The 20,516-nt window shown below is 53.8% G+C and overlaps 1 protein-coding gene and 1 long non-coding RNA gene across 8 annotated transcripts in view; one reads left to right on the top strand and one right to left on the bottom strand.

Annotated features, from left to right (window-relative positions):
* CSMD2 (CUB and Sushi multiple domains 2) overlaps window positions 1-20,516 on the bottom strand; it is a 492,622-nt gene that overhangs the window by 391,686 nt on the left and 80,420 nt on the right. For all 7 annotated transcript variants that reach the window (XM_072772036.1, XM_072772037.1, XM_072772043.1 and 4 more), the window contains exon 3: window positions 6,802-6,914. In XM_072772036.1, coding sequence (XP_072628137.1) covers window positions 6,802-6,914 — 113 coding nt within the window. The remainder of the gene's footprint in view (window positions 1-6,801; window positions 6,915-20,516) is intronic.
* Window positions 12,006-20,086, top strand: LOC140602488 (uncharacterized). Its single transcript, XR_012005430.1, has 2 exons — window positions 12,006-12,151; window positions 19,793-20,086. It is a non-coding gene; the product is annotated as an uncharacterized lncRNA (long non-coding RNA).

Below are 20,516 nucleotides of genomic sequence, written 5' to 3'. Positions count from 1 at the left end.
CTGAAGTCGTGATGTGTCTTATAGTCAATAGCACGTCAGGCTTTAATCGGCTCTGTCGGAACAGACGGCAGCTCGCGTTCAACGGGGAAGGGTCCCAGGTACCCCGAGCCCACCTCTCTGCTCGTTGGGGTCTTCTCACCGGGCAAGGTGACCACCGGCCAACTCCCCCTTGCTAAGTCATCGTTCAGGCGGGTCCACCGCGTGTCAGCCCCCGGGCCGGGCACAGCTGTCAGCCGTGACGATGACAGTCCCCACGTCGGCCTTTTGAGCCCTTCGGGAGCTCCCGACACGTGCTGCCTCCTTTGTTCTGAGCAAGAAGGGCCCGGAGAAGGGATTACGGCTGTCCTCCTCGGACAGGGGAGGGCAAGTCCCACACCAGCTACCAGGCGGCCGGGCTGGGGGCTGATGGTCCCTCCACACCTGAGCTCATGAGCTGGGTGAGCTGGGTGCCCCCCTGCGTGTCCCACTGTTCAGCAGCACACGTGAGTGCAGACGAGGCAAAGGAGGAACGAGAAAGGCAGGAGCGTGCACGGGGTGGGAGGAGACAGACGCGGGGCCGGGAGGCCGTCTGCACCGCGGGCGGCCCGTGGATCTGGGTCGAGCAGAGATGGGAAGAGCCGAGCGCCGGGTGGGGGAAGTGGGTGAGGAGTCTGAGGAATGAGGGCGAGACAGAGACGGGCCCAAAGCCAGCGGGGCCAGAGGAAGAAGGGGGTGGAGGTGGGGCTGGGGTCCACGTGAGGAGTCTGTTCTCCCCGCTGGAGACAAGCAGGGGGCTTAGGGCAAAAGCCCCCCAGGTCCTTCACCCAAGCGTCTAAGGATTCTCTGAAACTTCGGTCGGACAGAGTCACTCTGACTGCGGGCTCCTCCAAGGCGAGGCCCCCAGGCGGTCGTTCAGCTGAGTGCCCAGACCAGAGGCGTGATGAGAATTGACATTTACTTTGATGACCAGCAAGACTGGAGAGTGTCTCCATCGGACGCCCCCTCAGGCGTGCTGGGGCTCACGGTCATGGACGACACTCTGCTCCTTCCCCAGACAGGCCACGTTCTGTTTGTGGGTTAGACGCACCCTGAACAGCTGGGCTGAGGGTTCGGGGCAAAGTCAGGAGCCAGGGACTGGGGTGGACCTGGGATGGTGACCCCCGGCGATGGCATTATCTCTCCTTCCACCTCCCCAATAACCCCGGGCAAGTGAAGTTAGCACGAGGGTGACTGCCCTAATCGGGTGTTTAGGGAGCAGGGATACTTTGCCAGGGCCTGGTCCTGAGCACGCGGTGTGGCTTGTGTGTTCTCGTCCCCAGCCTTCACAACCCCGTGGAGCGTATTCTTTGCCCTGATTTTACAGATGGTGAGGGCAGAGCTCAGGGACACGGAGTCACTCCCAGAGGTCACGCAGCAAGTCAGCAGCGGGGACGGGATTTGATTTTGGAGACGTGTGAACCCCGGGTCTGAGGTCTTCATCAGGGTGTGACGCCACCTCTCCCCTTGACAGTCACCAGGGAACTGGCAAGAAGAAGGGCCCTTCATCCTTCTAGATCCCGCGGAGATGCTAAGTTGAAGGAGAATGGGCCTGATTTCTTTCTTTATTTTTTTAAGATTTTATTTATTTATTAACGAGAGACATGGAGAAGGAGAGAGAGAGAGGCAGAGACACAGGCAGAGGGAGGAGCAGGCTCCACGCAGGGAGCCCGACGTGGGACTCGATCTCAGGTCTCTAGGGTCATGCCCCGGGCTGATGGCGCTAAACCGCTGAGCCCCGCGGGCTGCCCAACAGGCCTGATTTCGGCAGAAGTCTCCTATATTTGGAGAGTGAGATCCCAGGATGACAGTCAGGTTCCGCTGAGCAGGAATAGCTGCTTTCAGCTCTAGGTGGTTAAACAGGCCTGACGGACGAGCCCCGGCTCGTGGGGCTGGGTTCTCGCTCCCCAGTGTCAGCCTGACGACTCAGGGTTAATGGTCCTAAAGCACAAAGGTGCAACCTGGATCGGGCCTTAAAAGCTGCAGAGATCCTCATCTAACTGACGTTTCTGATCCGCTTATAATGACTCCTGTGTATCCGCTGATGAGTCTGATGAGCCTGGAACTGACAGCACAACCCCATGCGGTGTCCGGGAGCTGGGCGTGGAGAGGGCGAGCGCCGGCAGCTGGGCTGGGAGAAGTAATATCAGGGACAAGACTGACCTGTTGGGGAGAGTCACGCTAGGGACGCACTGAGAAGCAGGGGCCTTGTGCACCCTCGAGGAAGGGGACACAGGACAGAGCCGCGGAGGGTCGTCGGGACACAGAGAGCCACCAAGAAACCAAAGCCAACACAACCGAACTCCAATGGGCTTAGAAGTGACGTGTAAAAACAGAACCCTAAAAGAATAAGGCTAACAATTCACGGCATGGAAAGGCCTTTCCCGACAGGACGCCCAAGGTCCATCATAAGAGTAAACTTTTTAATTTAAAGTCGGCATCGGCGTAAAAATCAAAACTCCCGCACATCCAAAGGCAGCCCGTACCTTTCTTATCTCTCAGATGCAAAAAACACTTGCAAAAAAAAGAGATAAGAAAAAGTACTAACACCTCCAGAGGAAAACGGGCAGAGGCAGGGACAGGCAATTCATAACACGATCCACAAAAGGCCAGGGAGTGACAACGGCTGCTCAGCGTCCCTGGTCATCAAAGAGACAGAAATTATAACAACCCGTGAGATCTCTTTTTTTTTTTAATCCACTTCAATCCATGAAGCTGATTTCAAACTCACCAGCAAGGCGTGGAGGGCAGGGCCCTGGCGTGGGCTGGTGGGGGCGTGTGTCAGCTCAGCCCTTCCAGGAACACCGGGGAATCACGCTTGCACACGCACAGCCCACGCTCTCCCTGGCCCAGTGACTGCACCTCCAAGAGCTCATTCTACGAAGGGGATGGGATGAGGGTTTCAGTTGCACGTACGAGAATGTTCCTCGCCTGAGTGTTCACGGAAGAGACCGCTTAAGTAACTGAGAGGCACGCAGACCACGGCGGCCCCCTCGCTGACACACGTTGCCGACAACCAACCAGGCGGGCTACTTGCACCCCCACGGAGAAGCACCGTCCTCGTGGAGCACAGCACAGATCTGAACCTACAGCTCGCCTGCAGATGCACCCGTGTGCAGGTGCCCGCGTGCCCGTGCCGAGCTGTGCTCCAGCACGCTCACCGCGGGGGCAGACGGGAGGCTGGACGGGGGCAGATGTGGCCGTCGCGGGACGGCGGGGACGGGGCGGCGACCCCTGGGGACTCAGCATGGACAACGCGGCGGCCGGATGGAGCTGGCGGATGAACATACAGGACACTCTGTTTAAACTTGAATTTCAGAAGATCAGGGACATGTTTTCAGCATAAGTCTATCCCACGGAAAATTTGGGACAGACTTAGACTTTAAAAGTCGCGTTTTTAGTCTGAACAATTGAAAATTCAGATCAACTGGGCGTCCCGCAGTTTCTGTGGCAACTCCAGCCGAGAGACTCTGGACACAGGTCTTGTCGCCTCCCTGGGATGCCCCCCGCCCAGGCCTGGAGGCCTCCCGTGGCCCCCCCGCCTTTGACTTGGCTCCGTCCACCCACCCATGAAACGGAGCCTCCGCTCTCCGGCCCGCCCACCCCAGGGAGCGCAGTGCACGCGAATCAGTCCTTCGTGCCCGAGGAGCCACGGAAAGACCCCCGGCCGCCACCTCTCTGGAGCTGAACACAGACCTCCCGAGATGCCCGCAGCTCCCGCATCTGTAGGATGGGGCTGGTGTCTGTCTGCGCAGCCGCGGGGATTAAGGCAGATATCGCACGTCAAGTGCCTGGCATACAGTCAGCGCTTAATACAGTGGATCCCTTGCCCCTGGGCTACGGGGATTACACACCAAGCATCTCCCGTGGGCCCAGGGTTAGACGCCTGGCCTCCAGGGTCCTTCCCTTGAAGCGCCAGCTGCCCAGCACACTCCGCACCTGCTTCTCCCTTCCCCGAAGGCCCCACGCGCTGGGCCCCTTCTCTGCACTTCCCACTCTGCGGGGCCGAGGAGACGGACTCGCTTCCACGCACTCTCGGGGCCACAGCCACGGGGAGCTCCCCAGACAGGCCCGAGGCCTTCTAAGGGGGCGCAGCGGGATCCTGAGGGGGGCAAGGGGCAGGCCTGGCTGGGGGCACCGGGGCTGGGGGCGGAGCCTGTCCGGTGGCCGTCTGCGCCCCACAAATGGCTAAGTGCACTCTGCGGTGTGGTGACCTCCCTCCCAGGAGACCAAACCTTCGGGGTCCTTCTGCTCCTGGATACCCCGTCCCGTCCGGTGAGGCCCAGGCAGTTCCCAGCATTTGGCCCAAGGTCAGGCGGTCAGCGGCCTCAGACGCTTTACCGGTCAATCCCCAAATACAGGATTATCTGGCATCGCGTCCATTAGCCCGGTGAGAGACGCCCCGGCCGCAGCAGTGAACACATGTAGCAGGTGGTCTGTCCCCGGAGTGGCCGCCCCCACTGGCTCCTCCCACCATGGCCCCCGTCCCAGCCCCCCAATTTTGGGTGTTCTGGAAGTCGCCGCAAGTCACACCTTCCTGGAGGCACACATGGCCCCTGGTCCAGGCCTCGGCCAGGTCAGCGGGGCTGCCTGGGCTTGTTAGGCTTGGTGTCGGGGTAGCACGTCCAGGCTGTGCCGGCCTTGCCTGCCAGGCTTTGTCCTCTGGCCACCAGGGACAGCACACGTGGCAGGCAAGGGCAGGCCCTTAGTCTGGCGCACAGGTCCTGCGGCAGAATGCTGAGCCTCCTGGGCCGCGTCCTCCAGCCAGGCAGGCGGAGGAGGCACCCGTCAGCCCCCACCCCGCCCTACTATGTTACAACCTGTTTGAATCGCAGACCCCGTGAATGGGATGGACGCTCGGGCCCAGACAACGCCCTGCACGGTGGAAGCACTCTCCGCCTGCACAGTCCAATACAGTGGCCGCAGGTGCCCCCCGAGCACTGGGTATGAAGCTAATGTGGCTGCAAAACGGAGTTTTAAATTTCATTTAACTTTGAGTACATTAAACATAAGCGTTTCCACGTGGCTAATGGTGACCACAGTGGATATCATAGTTCTAGGCAAATGGTCACCAAACATTTTCTATAAAGGGCCAGAGTAAATATTTTAGATTTTGCAGCCATGTGGTCTCTGTGGCAGGAGCTCGACTCCAAGGATGCAGTACATGCCTGGTTAGGTCAGGAGCCCTCAGGTGAAGGTGACCATGGTTGGATCTGGAGCCCTCAGCAGAAGGTGACTGTGGTTGGATCTGGAGCCCTCAGCGGAAAGGGACTGTGGTTATGTCAGGAGCCCTCAAAGGAAGGGGACTGTGGTTACGTCAGGAACCCTCAGCTGAAGGGGACCGTGGTTAAGTCAGAAGCCCTCTGCTGAAGGCAACCCGTGGCTATGTCAGGAGCCCTCAGGTGAAGGGGACCGTGGTTAAGTCAGAAGCCCTCAGCTGAAGGGGACTGTGGTTATGTCAGGAGCTCTCAGCTGAAGGGGACCTGTGGTTACGTCAGGAGCCCTCAGCTGAAGGGGACTGTGGTTATGTCAGGAGCCCTCAGGTGAAGGTGACCGTGGTTAAGTCAGGAGCCCTCAGGTGAAGGGGACCCGTGGTTATGTCAGGAGCCCTCAGCTGAAGGGGACCCGTGGTTATGTCAGGAGGCCTCAGCTAAAGGGGACCGTGGTTATGTCAGGAGCCCTCAGGTGAAGGTGACTGTGGTTATGTCAGGAGCCCTCAGTGGAAGGCATGCAGAATTTTCTCTGGAACCTTCTCAGGAACCTTTAGTTAAAAATAACTGAGACCTCTCAGGAGTCCTGAAACGCTCAGGTTAAAGCGTCCAACTCTGTCCCCTACCCCCCGACTACCAGGGGTGGATTGCCAAGGAAGGAGGACTTGCTGTCTCGCCAGGACAGAGGTCCTGTTTCCATACTGCCACAGCTCCATTCAAAAGAGCATCACTTATCCTTTAAGTTCTTGGAGGTAAGAAAGCTTTCAAATAACTGGCATGCTCTACCAGGGTGTTATGTCATTACTGTTATTAATTATCATTAACGGTCTTAAATTATGCCTATTAATGATCTCGACACAAAATAGCAGTGTGGGCTTAGCCAAGAGCAGCATAATTACCTATTAATGAGATGTAAATTTCCTAGGGAAATGACAGAGATCTAGAAGTGCCACCTTCTGAACTAATATAATAAAGCTCATAATAATAATAGTATATAATCTGAAGATATTAGTGTTAATTTGAATGCCAACACCATATTTAAACAAGCTGAGAGAAGTGGAAATTATTTGCATAATTCAAACCAAGAAACCCTAATCTGTGCTATTAAGGAAAAACGGATCGTTCTTCTCGGAAGGATCTAACTCCGAGCCTCTGCAGTCACCATATCGAGGAGAAATGTTTTTCAGATACTGATTTTATTTCTTTCACTTACGCTCTCTCTCTCTCATTTCCAGCACCAAGCAGAGATACCTTATACAATAAAGCCCAGGAGAAAACAGAATTAAAAAAAAATAAAAACACAACAAAATGCACTTAGGGGACAGAAAGGGAGGATGTCACCAGGCCTCAGGAAAAATTACGGCAGCGGGGCTCTGATTTCAATTTCCAGTTTCCTGGAAACTGAAAATTTCAGGCACCGACGGTTTAGGTAACCGAGTTACTGGTTAGTGAGCAGCCTCGTTAGGACCGGCGGCAGCTCCGCATCTGGGGCACCCCGTCCCTGCAGCTGGGGTGCGCCCGGGGCTGCCGCGACCTCACGCGCCAGGCCTCCACGGCCCGGCCCGGAAGCACCTACCTTCGTAGCTGGCGTGGAAGCCCTGCGCGCTGACCGCGTAGTCACTGATGAGGCGCAGAGAGAGGGTGGCGGCGGCGCTGACGATGGTGGCCGGCAGCTGGAAGCCTGTGAGCCTGAAAGACAAAGAGGTGCCATTTAGGGAGAACGATCCCCTTGGGAAATGAGCATCCGTGAAGCATTTATTGAGCACCTGCTGGATGCACAAGGCTGACTTAGGCACATAGGCAGGGGCAGGTGCAAGGTGTCCCAAGACAAAGGGGAGATGGAGCAGTCACAGGCACGTGGAGGCCACTCCCCTAAAGCCACAGGCCATGCTCTGACCTGGTGACCCGCCTCACGGACTTCTCTCCTCTCTGGGAATCCTCCCCCACCCCTGCCCTTCCTGGCCGAGGCCCTCTGCGCCTCCAAGTGGACCTCGCCACAAATGCACGGCTAACAGTTGCCAACAGACAACCCTTCCTTGGATACTGAGGAAAATACGCCCAACTGTAAGCAGCGGACGGTGGATACTTCTTTTCACGGGCTTTATTCTTTAAAAAGAATGAGTCTACTGCTTTTATAGAAATGATAAGTGCTTATTATTTTTAAAAGATGAAAGCAATAAAAAAAAAGCGCAATCTAGAAATAATCGCTCTTGACAGCTGACATACAAAGAGCCATGGAGGGATCAATAGATGGGATCATCATCAATGAAATTATTGCATACAAATGGGATCAACCTGTACACGCTTTTAAAACTAAAATGCTTAAAAACATTTTTTTTCCTGTGAGTTCAGTGAAGAAAAAGAAACCGAGGTGAAACAGAAGAAATTGTTGAACCTGAGAGAATATGTTTTCAGCTAAAGAGAATCATTGGTAAAAGATTCTTCAACGTTAAAAAGATTAAATAACGAAGCTTTCACTCAACACTTGGGAACATGTTTCACGAGAGCAGGTGTCCGCGGCTGGGCCCCCCACAGGTGACCTGAGTACACAGGAGGTAGTGAGGTGGCCAGTCCCCGGTCTGCCTGGGTCCTTTGTCTCCTACCTGGGGCTCATCTGGCTCCCACACCCCCGTCAGGGCTCTGCGAGGGAACTCCAGGTTTACCTTTACCCTCTTTTTCAGGTAGTTTGGGATACCGATGGTGCTCCGGATCCTGCTCTATTGCTCCCGTTGCCCTAATACCTGGATGCCCAGGTGTCCCCTGGAGTTGTGAGCACGCTGCCCTAATAACACCTGGATGCCCAGGTGCCCCCTGGGGTCATGAGCACGCTGCCCTAATAACACCTGGATGCCCAGGTGCCCCCTGGGGTCATGAGCACGTTGCCCTAATAACACCTGGATGCCCAGGTGTCCCCTGGAGTCGTGAGCATGTTGCCCTAATAACACCTGGATGCCCAGGTGCCCCCTGGGGTCGTGAGCACGTTGCCCTAATAACACCTGGATGCCCAGGTGCCCTCTGGGGTCGTGAGCACGTTGCCCTAATAACACCTGGATGCCCAGGTGTCCCCTGGGGTCGTGAGCACGTTGCCCTAATAACACCTGGATGCCCAGGTGCCCCCTGGGGTCGTGAGCACGTTGCCCTAATAACACCTGGATGCCCAGGTGTCCCCTGGGGTCGTGAGCATGTTGCCCTAATAACACCTGGATGCCCAGGTGTCCCCTGGGGTTGTGAGCACGTTGCCCTAATAACATCTGGATGCCCAGGTGTCCCCTGGAGTCGTGAGCACCAGGGTTCAGCCAAGTTGAATCAGATATGTGTTGATTCCAACCATGAAAAGCCCTGTGCTGGATGAAGCCCTTGCCCTTCCCACCATCCTAAACCTTACAAGATTCATGTTAACTCAATGAAAACTCGAGGAACAGAGAGGAACGTGATAAGAGTGTGAAGCAGGTGACCCAGTAAGTTTCAAGGTCATGTTCTCCCCCAGGAGAAGAGCAAAAGACTCCTGCATCACCCACATGCTCTCCTCTCCCCGACCCCTGGCTTTCTGTCTCTGCCTCATTCACTTTCTAACATCAAAAATCTAGATGTAAAATAGTGAAACCACACATATTAGAGAAAAAAACACTTTTTAAAAAAAATGTAAATATCTCGTGCTGGGGAAGGTCTTCCTAAGAGTGATATGTTTAAAGGACACCTTTGGCTCCCATCATTCTTCTAGGGAGCTGTCACTGCACGGGACAGCGCACCTGCTCACCTGCTACAGAACGGGGCATGTGACCCAGCACGGCACATCCCTCATCTTTATGGACGGGCTCAAGGCAGGGAGAGGAAGGAGGGCACATAGCCCAAGCAGGGTCACTCCGAGTCCTTCCATGGGATGATATACAGATTGCAAGAGTCTTTTCGTTTGGGATCCTAAATCATTAGAATGTGAGCTTGGGACTGTCCGCAGCCTTTTTATCATTACCCAGAGCCTCGCTGCTCTACAAAATGATGTCCCACCCGGTACAGACAAAGCTGAGGGTGACGGGAGAGAAACCGAACCCTGATGGCCCAGCGCTGAGATCCTCGATCCAGCCACGCAGAGACTGCGGTGCCCGGTACATGAGCCAACGTTCTTTCTCTTGTTTGCTTGCTTCCTTCTTTCCGTCCTACTTTCCATCCATCCATCCATTCGTTCTTCCTACCTTTTTCCCTTTTATTTATTTATTTATTTTTGCTCAAGCTAGTTTGATTTGGGTTCTTTCTCTCACAATTAATTACTGATAGATACAGCACGAAACCCTAGAAGCGTTAAAGGAAAATATTGATCAATTTAATTATGTGAAAATTAAGAGCATGTAGCGAAGCAGAAGCTGCAAAAATAAAAAATAAAAAAGGAGAAAAAATACAAACTGAAGAGACAAGAAGAGGGTGGAGCAATCATGATCTATAAAGAACATTACAAATTATGCAAAAGGTAAACAAGGAAAAAGGAAAAAAGGACACAAATAAAAACAGGAAAATGATCCACATACTTAATATAAAAACATGCAAACTAAATCCTTAAGGCTCATTTTTCACCTCTCAGGTTGGCAAATGTCCAGATTTGGCAAAGGTTACGGAAAACAGATCTTGCAGCTACCAGAAAAATGATAAGGAAATACTACAGATTATACACATGCACTTGAAAAATTAAATGAAATGGACCTGATCCTTGAAAAGTGCAAACTGCTATAAGCTCCCCAATACGAGGGAGATCATTTGAAAAAGTCTTATTACTATTAAGGAAATTGAACTAGTAATTTAAAAAATCCCCCAAACGGTACACACTGGCCCAGATGGTCTCACTAGGGAGTTCTAACAAGCATGTAAAGGAGAAGTAACACCAATTCTACACAACCTCTTCCAGAAAATAGAGAAAAGAAGGAACATTTCCAAACTCACTGTATGAGATCAATATTACCGGTACCAAAACCAAAGTCAGTCCAAATCAATAGGACGAAAGACCACATCCCACATGAATATAACCACAAAAGTCCTTAAAAATTATCAGCAAAGAGAACTTGGCACTATAGTAAAATAATCACACAGCACAACCAAGTGGGGTTTATTCCGAGGATAAAATATTTTCAATATTTGAAAATACTTGAAAATTCCAAGTTCAATATTTGAAAATCGATCATTGTAAGTTCACCATGTTACCAGGCCCAAAGTAGTAAATGACTATAAAAACTGATATAAAAAAGCACCTGAAAAAATTCAATGCTCATTCATGATGGAGAAAAAAAAAAAACTATCAGAGAAAGAAGGATAGAAAGAAATCTCCTGAGTTTGATAAAGAACGTCTACAGAGATCCCGCAGCTAACCTCACACTTAATGGTGAAATACTGAATGAATGCTTTTCCCTAGGGACGGACAATGAGTCAAGGATCTAATAAGCCAATTAGAAAATCAGCAGAGGACACAAAGCGACATCTTATTAAAGACACTAGAATGGCAAACGAGCGTATGAGAAATGCTCGACATCCCTGGCCGTTGGGGACATGCAAAGTGAGACCACAGCGAGCTACTCATGCTACACACCGTTAGAATAGATCAAATAAAAATCGTGACAACACCAAATACTGGCAGTGACACAGCACAACTGCATCTCCCAGACTTTGCTGGGAGGATGGAAGATGGTATGGACCCTCTGGAAACAGGCAGTTTCTTAAAAAAAAAAAAAAAAAAAAAAAAAAGCCAACACACATACACACATACACACTGATCATACAACCATACTCCTGGGCATTTATCCCAAAGAAATGGAAATGTGTGTCCTCACAAACCATTCATAGCATTTCTTTTTTCTTTAAAGATTTTTAAAAAAATTTATTCATGAGAGATACAGAGAGAGGCAGAGACACAGGCAGAGGGAGAAGCAGGCTCCATGCAGGGAGCCCGACGTGGGACTCGATCACAGGACCCCGGGGTCAAGGCAGACGCTCAACTATGGGCCCCCAGGTGTCTCCGTAGCATTTTTTCTTGGTAATAACCAACAATTGGAAATGACCAACGTGTCCTGCACGGGCGATAACTGACACCATTCCCTGTCCCGCAGCGACTGCGCACCTCGGAACACCACTCAGCGATAAAACGGGCTACTGATACGATCTGGATGGATCTCAAGGCTGTTATGCTACGTGACGAAACAGCTCATCTCAGAAGATGACACACCGGAGACTCCAGGGGGCTTAGCCGGTTGAGTGTCTGACTCTTGATTTCGGTTCAGGTCATGATCTCGGGGTCCTGGGATCAAGTGCCAAGGCTGCCTCCATGCTATGTGCAGAGCCTGCCTAAGACTCCCCCTCGCCTTCTCCCTGTGCCCCTGTCCCCACCACTCATGGGCATATGTGTGCTCCCTAAGAAGGAAGGAAAGAAAGAAAGAAAGAAGAAAGAGAAAGAAGGAAAAAAGAAAGAAATCAAAAGGAGGAAGGAAGGAAGGAAGGAAGGAAGGAAGGAAGGAAGGAAGGAAGGAAGAAAAGGAAGGAAAGAAAAAAGAAAAGAAAGAAGAAAAAAGAGAAAGAAGGAAAAAAAGAAATTGAAGGGAGGAAGGAAGGAAGGAAAAGAAAGAAGGAAAGAAAGAAGAAAGAAAGAAAAGGAAGAAAAGAAAAAAGAAAGAAAAAAGAGAAAGATGGAAAGAAAGAAAGAAAGAAAGAAAGAAAGAAAGAAAGAAAGAAAGAAAGAAAGAAATCAAAAGGAGGAAGGAAGGACGGAAGGAGCTGACATACCAGATATTCCATTTACCCCGGGTTCTCGGAATGACGTGAAAGAGATGAGAAAAGCTCTGTGGTTGCCAAGGGGAGGGAGGGAGAGGGAGAGAAGCGGGGCCACCACACGCGAGGGAGACGATGACGATGACCCGGTCTGCGTCCTGGTGGCAGGTGGCATCAAGGCACAGGTGCGAGGCAGCGGCCAAGGAGGTCGTGCACCCCCACGCGGATGTCGGGCTCCTGGGCCCGAGGTGTTACTACGGCGACCCCGGACGTCTGGGGTGGGGGGGGGTTGGGTCCGTGGAATGTCCGCACCACCCCGTCCACCTTCCCCGGATCCGTCACGGCTTCCACACGGGAAGTCCTCAAAATGACGCCGCGACTCGCCTAAGCCCCCGCTCCTGAGCTGAGCTCCTCCGGGAGTGGCCGGGCCCCTCCCTGCACCCCCGCGGCCCCCCAGCCCCCGCGGCACACACGGCCCTGCAGCACGGCGGGTCCGTGCTGGCAGCGAGGGCTGCCCGCCCACCTGTCCCCGCGTGTGCCAGGTGCCCTTGCCCTTGACTTGCGGGTCCCGTCTGCCAAGGACCCTGGCGCTGAAGCATCCAGCTGTCCCCTCGGGGCCACACCCCTCTGTGGGTGGATCTGGTCACCTGGCCCCACACACGGGCCAGAGCCACAGCAGGGCCCTTGGGGGGCCCACCAGGCTGCGGAGACCTTCCTTCAACCACGGGCAGCTTCCCGCTTGTCCCCCCTTCCCCGAGGCCGCCCCCACCCCGTGATCTGGGGCCCGGCGCCCGGCCCAGCGGGTGGGCCTTGAGGGGTGATGCTGCGGCCTAGCTCCCTGCGACCCCTCCGCCCGCCCCGACTCCCAGGCCCTCACTTCTTGCCACCCCGTGGGCCGGAGCCGGGCGTGGGGAGTCCGCACTGTGACAGCTGCGGTCCTACGGCCTGCACCCTGGACGGGCCTCCAGCGGGATCCAGAGCCGCCAGTGGCTCCTGTGCTTGGTGGGTGAGCTGTAAGGCGCGGGATTCCTTGAGCACCCGGACGCAGGGGGACACGGAAGCCTGGATCCCCCCCAAATTGACTACCTTGGAGCCGAGCCAATGACCTCACAGCCAGGAGGGATCATGTGGTCGCGTGTCAGAAGCAGCAAATGCAACCTCCAGACTCCCCGCGTTCATCTGCGACTGTAGACGCCGCAGTGAGAGGAGTGAGGATGCAGACTCCCCGGGACTGTGTGAAAGGACAGAGGACGGGGAGCAGGGCAGGCCCCCCCGCTGTTGCCCTCCCCCCCCCGCCTGGCTCCAGGACGACGTTCCCGGAAGGAGACGACCTTTTGCCAACAGGCGGCGTGGCCAAGCCTCTGCCCCAACAAAGGGCCCCATGTCTCAAGGACCTTCGCTCTGCCCCTGCGCCCGCGCCCCAGGCTTCCTGGGGTCCCAGCGCTGAACCCGCCCGATGGCTCCCCACCATTGGTGGGGTCATGACCAGGCCCCCCGGGAGCCACAGGCTGTGTCCCGTGGCCACAGGGCCCAGCCGTCCTCCTGGGCCGAGCGAGCCACGGTCACGGGGCGCCCTGCCCAGAGCTGGAGAGCGACCACAGAGCAGCCCCGAAGCGAGGTCCCCGCGAGTGCGCCACACGGTGCGCGATGAAGCGTCCCCCTCCCCACATCCTCCAGCCTCACTTCCTGTGACGCCGGGGCCTCCACACGCTGCTCCCACTGGCCTCCGCGTTCCTACTCAGTGTTCAAATCCCAGTGTCCAGGGACCGTCGCGTCCCCCGGGGTCTCTGTAGAGTCCCTGCTCCTCCCTGGATGTGCAGGGCAGGGGCACCTCCCCGCCTGGCCCACGGCAGGCCTGCCCACGGCGCCACCTCTGCCAGCGCCTCGCGGGAGAGCGACGGGAGCCCAGGACCCACCGGCCCTGCCTGGACGCTGCTCCGGAACGTGCAGCGCGGGCACGACAGCAGCTTTTGTGCATGAAAGCCCGCGACGTGAGGGCTGCCTGTTACCACCGTGTTTGAAAACGTGGCCTTTATGACCCTACAGGGCGGTGAGGCCGACGGGTGGGGCGACGACCGTCCCGCAGGGACACCTTGTTTCCGGCAGGTTCCGGGGAGAAGGGAGCACAGGTGGCCTCCTGAGGACGGGGGCGGACGCTGCTGCGACTGGCACTGCCCGCCTCAAGCGGAGGCAGGGGCGTGAGGGCTCCTGGGCGGGACACCGCCAGGCCACCCCCAGGGTGATGCAGCTCAGGCCGGGTCCTGGCATCGCTGGGCCTGCCCTTCTCTCCGCCTCAGCTCACATCTCCGTCCCCTCCACCCACTCTGGCCTGCGTGCTCCTCTTCAATGCACTGTGTCTCTTCCCACCCCAGGGCCTTTGCACCTGCTGCCCCTAGAGCTGCATGCATCGCCCTCACCCCTCAGCCACACAGGCTGCCATCCCCCGACCTACCCATCTCCCACCAGCTTCTCAGGTCTCAGTTTGAACGTTACCTCCTCTGAGGAAGGGCACAGGGATCCCAGACCAATGTTCTCAGAGGACTGAGCACTTGCTTCTTCCTTTGCAATATTCATTCCAACTGCAACGGCTTGATTTTCTTGTTGAATTACCTGGGACGTATCTGTCTTTCCTTCTTGAGGTTAAGCCTCTCGAAGGCAAGGGCTGGCTGACCCTTTCCTCTTCGTCCCCAGGGCAGTGCACACACTCAACACGACGGTGTCATCAACTGACTCCCCCAGATTCTTATGTTGAAACTCAACCCCCCGCACCGTGTGTGCTGATGAGGATGTGGGGCCTTCGGGAGGTGACTGGGTGGTGAGGGTGGCGCCCTGTCACGTGGGGTACTTGATGGGGACCCCTGCCGTCTGCAGGGGAGGGCACCAGGACAGGCTGGCGGTCGGCGGCCTGGAAGACAGCGCTCACCCGATCCGCGCGTCCTGGCACCTGACCTTGCTGTCTCCAGAACCGTGGAAACAAGCCTCTGCCATTCACAAGCCACCCAGGCTATGGGACTTTGGTTACAGCAGCCGAGCTGATTAAGGCAAATACAAAACAAATGAATATTCAACACCAGAGAGTTCGCAGCAAAGGCCTGGTTCTCGTTGTGGGGAGGCCAGCTTATAGGGTCAGCCCTCGGCTGTTGCTGGACCTGGATTTCAGGAGCGTCCCCAGGGTTCCCAGAACCGGGTCACCTAAACTACCTGTAGGAACATTACAGTTCGTGCTAAACCCCTGCCTGCCCTTTGGAAGTTGGGAACTTTGGTCCATACCAGGCAGACAGTGCCTATGTCACCTGCTCCAGTATAAAAAGTCCAGGCCCTCAGTCTCCAATGGGCCTCCCTGGTGGCGGCATTTCACACGCATCATCACAGTTCCTTGTTGGGGCAATTAAGTGCGTTCTGTGTGAACCCACTGGGAAAGGACTCCATTCCAGTGCCAGGTTTGCCCCAGACTTCATCCCGTGCCTGGTTTCCCGCAGCCATTTGGCTCCGCAGCCTCCACTGTGACAGATCAGAGCCGTGAGGACAGTGACACGCAGCATCCTGTGAGTCCTTGGAGCACATCGTGGACGCCGACAGTGGTTGCAGGGACCTCCCCGCCGGCCCCCAGCACAGAGGGTGACAAATGAACACAACCAGATCCGTCTGCAGAGTACAAATACTGGACTATTCTTCAAAGGATACTGCAGGGTGTTTGTCAGTTTAACAGAATTGGAAGACGCTGTGTTAAATAAAATTAAGCAAGGGAGTTTAGAGAAAATAAAAATAAAAAGTGCTTGTGGAAGCATTTAATAAGTGAAGAGCAAACTTGCAAGGCAGGGATAGATGATGCCAAGAGCTCCTAACCCATTGCACCAGAGACCCTTTTATTCTTAGAGCAGCGTATGGGCTGGGGTTCTGCGGGAAATCCTCCAGGAAACTAGATGCCCAGAGAAGGGAGGTCATGAACTCCGTGCTGTCACTACAATGGTCAAAAAGCTGTCGACGTTTCTCATCTGAGAATCCCTGAAAGCCAGGGTGATCAAAAGGCCGAAGAGAGGGTCCCTGTGCTGTCCTAAGACCTGGGGATCCTTGCGATAAATCCCTATTTCTGAGGGTGATCCACGCACGTCACTTCCCTGAAACTTCAAGAGCCCAACTAACAGAGAATTATCCAGGAATAAACAGTAATATAACAAATTGGGCCTTTATTGGATGGCTCTCATTGAAGGCTCTTAGCACGTCAAACAGTGATATAAAAAATGACATGTCAGTTGACCTTGGGAATAAAAGAGTAAATGCAAGCAACATTTGTCACACTGACAGGCTTGGCAAATAGTGTTTTGATTTGCCAGCAGCCTTACTCCAGACAGCAGCCACTAGTTAGATACATAAACCATTAAAGCTAAAAACAGAACTATCATTACAGGCACTGTCTAGTAATTTGCAGGTAATTGATGGACATTAGTCATGATCACACAATATGGAGACACACACATACACCCGTACAGACGCGGGTTCTCTCTGGTAATTCCCATTTGCATTGCATCAAGAGCTTCTAAGACTGGGAAACTTGAAAAAAAAAAAAAAGAGGGGGTTTTCTGTGCTTTTAAGTATCTATGTTGCAAGCTCTTGTTTTCCCTTAGAGCATCCTGTGGGCAGGGGTCCTGTGGAACACACTCTGGGAAACGGAATGCCTAGAGCACGCAGGGCACGGAGTCCAGGCCGTTGCTACATTGGCCACGAGATCACAGACACTCCTGGTCGCAGAGGCCCTGGAACCCACAGCAACCAAACAACTGCAGAGATGGTTCTTGAGCTGTCCCAGCATTGGAGATCCTTGCAATAAATCCCCGTTTCTGAGCAGGATGTGGCATTAGCCAGATATGTGCTGAGAAATTCCAAGAGGTCTTCTCTAAAGTGTCTCAGTCCATCCAGAAGACGTCCACTGGCTTTACAAACCTCCGCCTTCGGCTGCACATGTACATCCATCTTGGGAAGGCCAGTAACCCGCCCTGAGCAAGGCTGGGTGGGAGCAGTGCTAGGCATCCCACCTCCAGACACGCTGTCTAGGACGCACGCAGGCTCAGGAGCAAGGCCTGGAGTCCTCGCAGGCTCACAGCTAAAAATAAGGAAGCAGCACTGTATGCTCAGAATGCAAATGCTAACACGCTCACTCTGTCAATACCCGGGCGTATTCCCCACAGAACTGCAGCTTCTGACTCCGCAGGAAGGAGTCCTGGGTACTTTCTCTTTGTGCTGTACCCAGCGTTACGTTAGGAGATTCGCCTGAGAAAATGTGCAAATGATTTTGGGAAGTGCTACACACAACGTAGCGCCGTGGTTCCCAGACCGTGTGCCGTGGCACGCTGGAAGGAAACGCGTAAGAGCAGTGCGGAGTGTTTTAAATTCTCAAGGGAATCTACGACACCCAATATCTGTTGGACACACGGAGTATTAGCTCAAAGCAGTTCGCGGTTTCAACATGAAGCTACACCCCGGTGGGTGACATCGTATCTTCGCGGAGCCGGGTGTTTGGTGGTTGGTGTGATATGAAGCAGGTGCTGTGTGAAAATCCGTGTGGAACAGGATAGGAGGTTGGTGGTGTCCAATCCGATTCCAAGGTTTGAGAAGCTGTGTGATCCCAACAAGCACACACCTTCCATGAGTAAGTGATGGTGATCACTTAGGGATGAAATATTAGATTTGTTCCTTTCGATTTACATTTATTATTTTTCTAGACAGCTATAAAACTATTTGGGTGTAAATGCTTCTGTAGCCGTGTGGGCCTGACTACTTAAGAAGTAGAGCTGATAGGCATTTCTTTTACCCACGGAGCTCACCCATTTTACCCATGGAAAAATAACTGAAGCGCTTCACGGCGCTTCAAACTAAGAAATGCTGGGAAGCTGTGCGTGACAAGAGCCTGAGAAGTCCTACAGCAAGAAAAATGGACACACGCACCGGAAGCCAGCATGCCCATGCTTCTTGGTCCAACACATCTACGAGGAGCCTTCTTTATGGCAAAAGCTTGGAAGCTGTAGGTGGCTGTTTCCCAGGATTTGCCCCATGACCTACTCCGCTTCCGCAACAGAGAACGGGGGCTGACTTATTCCTATTATTGACGTTTAAACGTTATCTCTCATCAGTCACTCAATCAACAAGTATTAACCGCGTGCCCTGGTAAATGTCACATACTAGGCTTGGCTCCGACGATAGGAACGTGTAAGACACGGACCTGGCCCTCAAGAAGTCCGCCCCCAAAAGTGGAAACTTCCTTTAATTTATCCAGAAATTTAGCCACATCTCATCACCTTCATTGCCACCATCTTGGTTCGCCCCACTGCCATCTCTCTCTTGCCACGGCGATTGCAGTAACTCCCCAACTGGTCTCCCCATTTCCCTCTTGCCCCCTCCAGACCATTCTTGACATGGCAGCTGGCATGATCATTTTAAGTCGGATTACGTCACTTTTCTGCTTAAGCTTCTTCTGGATTTGGGATAAAGCCCAAGGCTTCCTAACGAACCCAAAGGCCTTGGGCAAACGTCTGCCGTCACCACCGTCTCCCATTCCCGCTCTCTTCTCACCAAATGGTCCCCCCTGCTCACTCGCTCCAGCCAGGATGGCCTCCTTACTGCTCCCTGAACACAGCTGCCAAGTTTCCATCTCAGAGCCTTTGCACCTGCTGTTCCTTCAGCTTTTCCCAGCTGTCCCATTTCCTCTCCAGGTTATTTTCCTCCTGTATCACCTTTTGGCCAAAGGTCTTCAATGACCATTCTATTTAAAATTGCAACCCTCCCCGCTCCCCCCCATTTCCCGGCTCCCGATCTCTCGGTTCTACATTTCCTGTCACCATCTGACATACTGCATATTGGATTAATCATTATTTATTAAACCCATCTTTCCCATTCGCCTGTGAATCCCATGAGGACAGAGATTTTGATCCCTCTGGTATCCCAGCCTATGCCCAGCATTAGAGATCAGCGCCAGGCACACAGTAGGAGCTGATAATTAATCGTATTACTGATGAAGACACAATGATAATGCAACACAGTAAGTTTGGTGGCAGCGACATGCCCAGGGAACTGAACGTCATCAGCCTGAGCGGATCTAAAAGGGCACGTTGTTAGCCAATCATCCAAAGGGCACGGACGGAGGGCAGCAGGAGAACAGGGAGGTCATTTCCAGCAAAGGGGATGGCATGAGCAGAGGAAAGACAAAATCCAACCCCACGTGTAATTTATGAAACTGTTCTCCAACCAATGACAGGAGAACAAATGGATACAACCAGCTGTTCTTCCTCCCCGTGTTTGCCATGACTGCTTAATTACCAGTCTCCCCAAGAGAGAGGATTTTTCTGGAGGCTGCTCAGCCTTCTAGCAGATGCAGACTTTATTTGCTTTTGGGGGATCCTGGAAAACCTTGACCCAGCGTGGCCTCCCATGACAGGTGCAGCTAATAGTAAAGGGCCCTTCCCTGAGCCCTTGGCCGGGGACCCGACAGGCCTGAGCCACAGGGGCAGTGAGCCAGCTTGGTCACCTGGGGTCTTTGCAGGTGGTCCGGGCAATCTCTCAGGCTCTTTTCCCCTGTGTCTGTCTGAATCTCTAACTCTAGTTCGGCTTCTGGGATTTTTTAGGGTCACCATATTGCACAACTTTGAGGGGTAGTCAGTGGTCCTGAGCTCAGAACGGCTGTCTTGTCCCTGGGTCCCATCTCTTTGCCTGAAGCCTCAGAACTAGACAACGGTCAGCTTGAATTTGGACCTGGGTTTCACCCCCTGGATGACATCTTCGGTCGTCTTTGGTGCAAAGCAGGGACTGAGCCAGCCCAATCCCTGATCCCCCAGGTCTGGCCCACATCTACAGCGGCGAAAGGACACAAAAGAGACAGAAGCCCTGGAGACCATGGCAGGATTTGAGGGACTGCCACGTGAAGTGATGGAGTGTGGCGTCCACAGAGCGGCTCCCCCCGACCACCCTGCACTGGGAGGGTGTTGCTGGGCCTTCACGCTTACCAGCCACTCAGCCCCCCTGCCCTCCTAACACCGAATGTCTTGTTGATGTGCACGTATTTGTCCGTTGTCTCCCCTCCTCTGCTTGAACGTAAGCTCCACTCAGAACAAGAACCGTCATCTCGGTTACCTGTATGTGTCCAATGCCTAGCACACAGTAGGTGCTCAATAAACACGTGGAACGTTGAATGAATGGGGAGTTGGCGGTGTCACAGGAATAAGGAAAAGACAGTGTTTCCAGAAGAAAGAGGTCAGTGATGGTGACTCCTTGTGAGGCGCCAACGGACACGGCAGGGAGCAGTGGTGACTTTTTCCAGGGCGGATCCAAGCGGAGGGGTAGGGCTGAAATTGGGTCACAGTGGGGTAAGCTGCTCACGGGAAGGAAGGAAGTGGAGACACGGAGTCTAGGCGGCTCCCCCAGAAGTGGTGTTGAAAGGAAGAGGGTCAGTAGAAGCCACTTTCAAACAAAAGCCTTTCTAGATCCCTGCTTGGAAAGGCTCACGTCCACCTTTCTCTCCTGACCGACCCTCCCCGCGGCTGCTCCCAGAGCACACACCGT

Source organism: Canis lupus, chromosome 13 (genome assembly GCF_048164855.1).
Source record: "Canis lupus baileyi chromosome 13, mCanLup2.hap1, whole genome shotgun sequence".
In the NCBI taxonomy this organism is placed as follows: Eukaryota; Metazoa; Chordata; class Mammalia; order Carnivora; family Canidae; genus Canis; species Canis lupus.
Note: the sequence above shows the minus strand (reverse complement) of the source record. Positions and strands in the feature narration are given on the sequence as shown.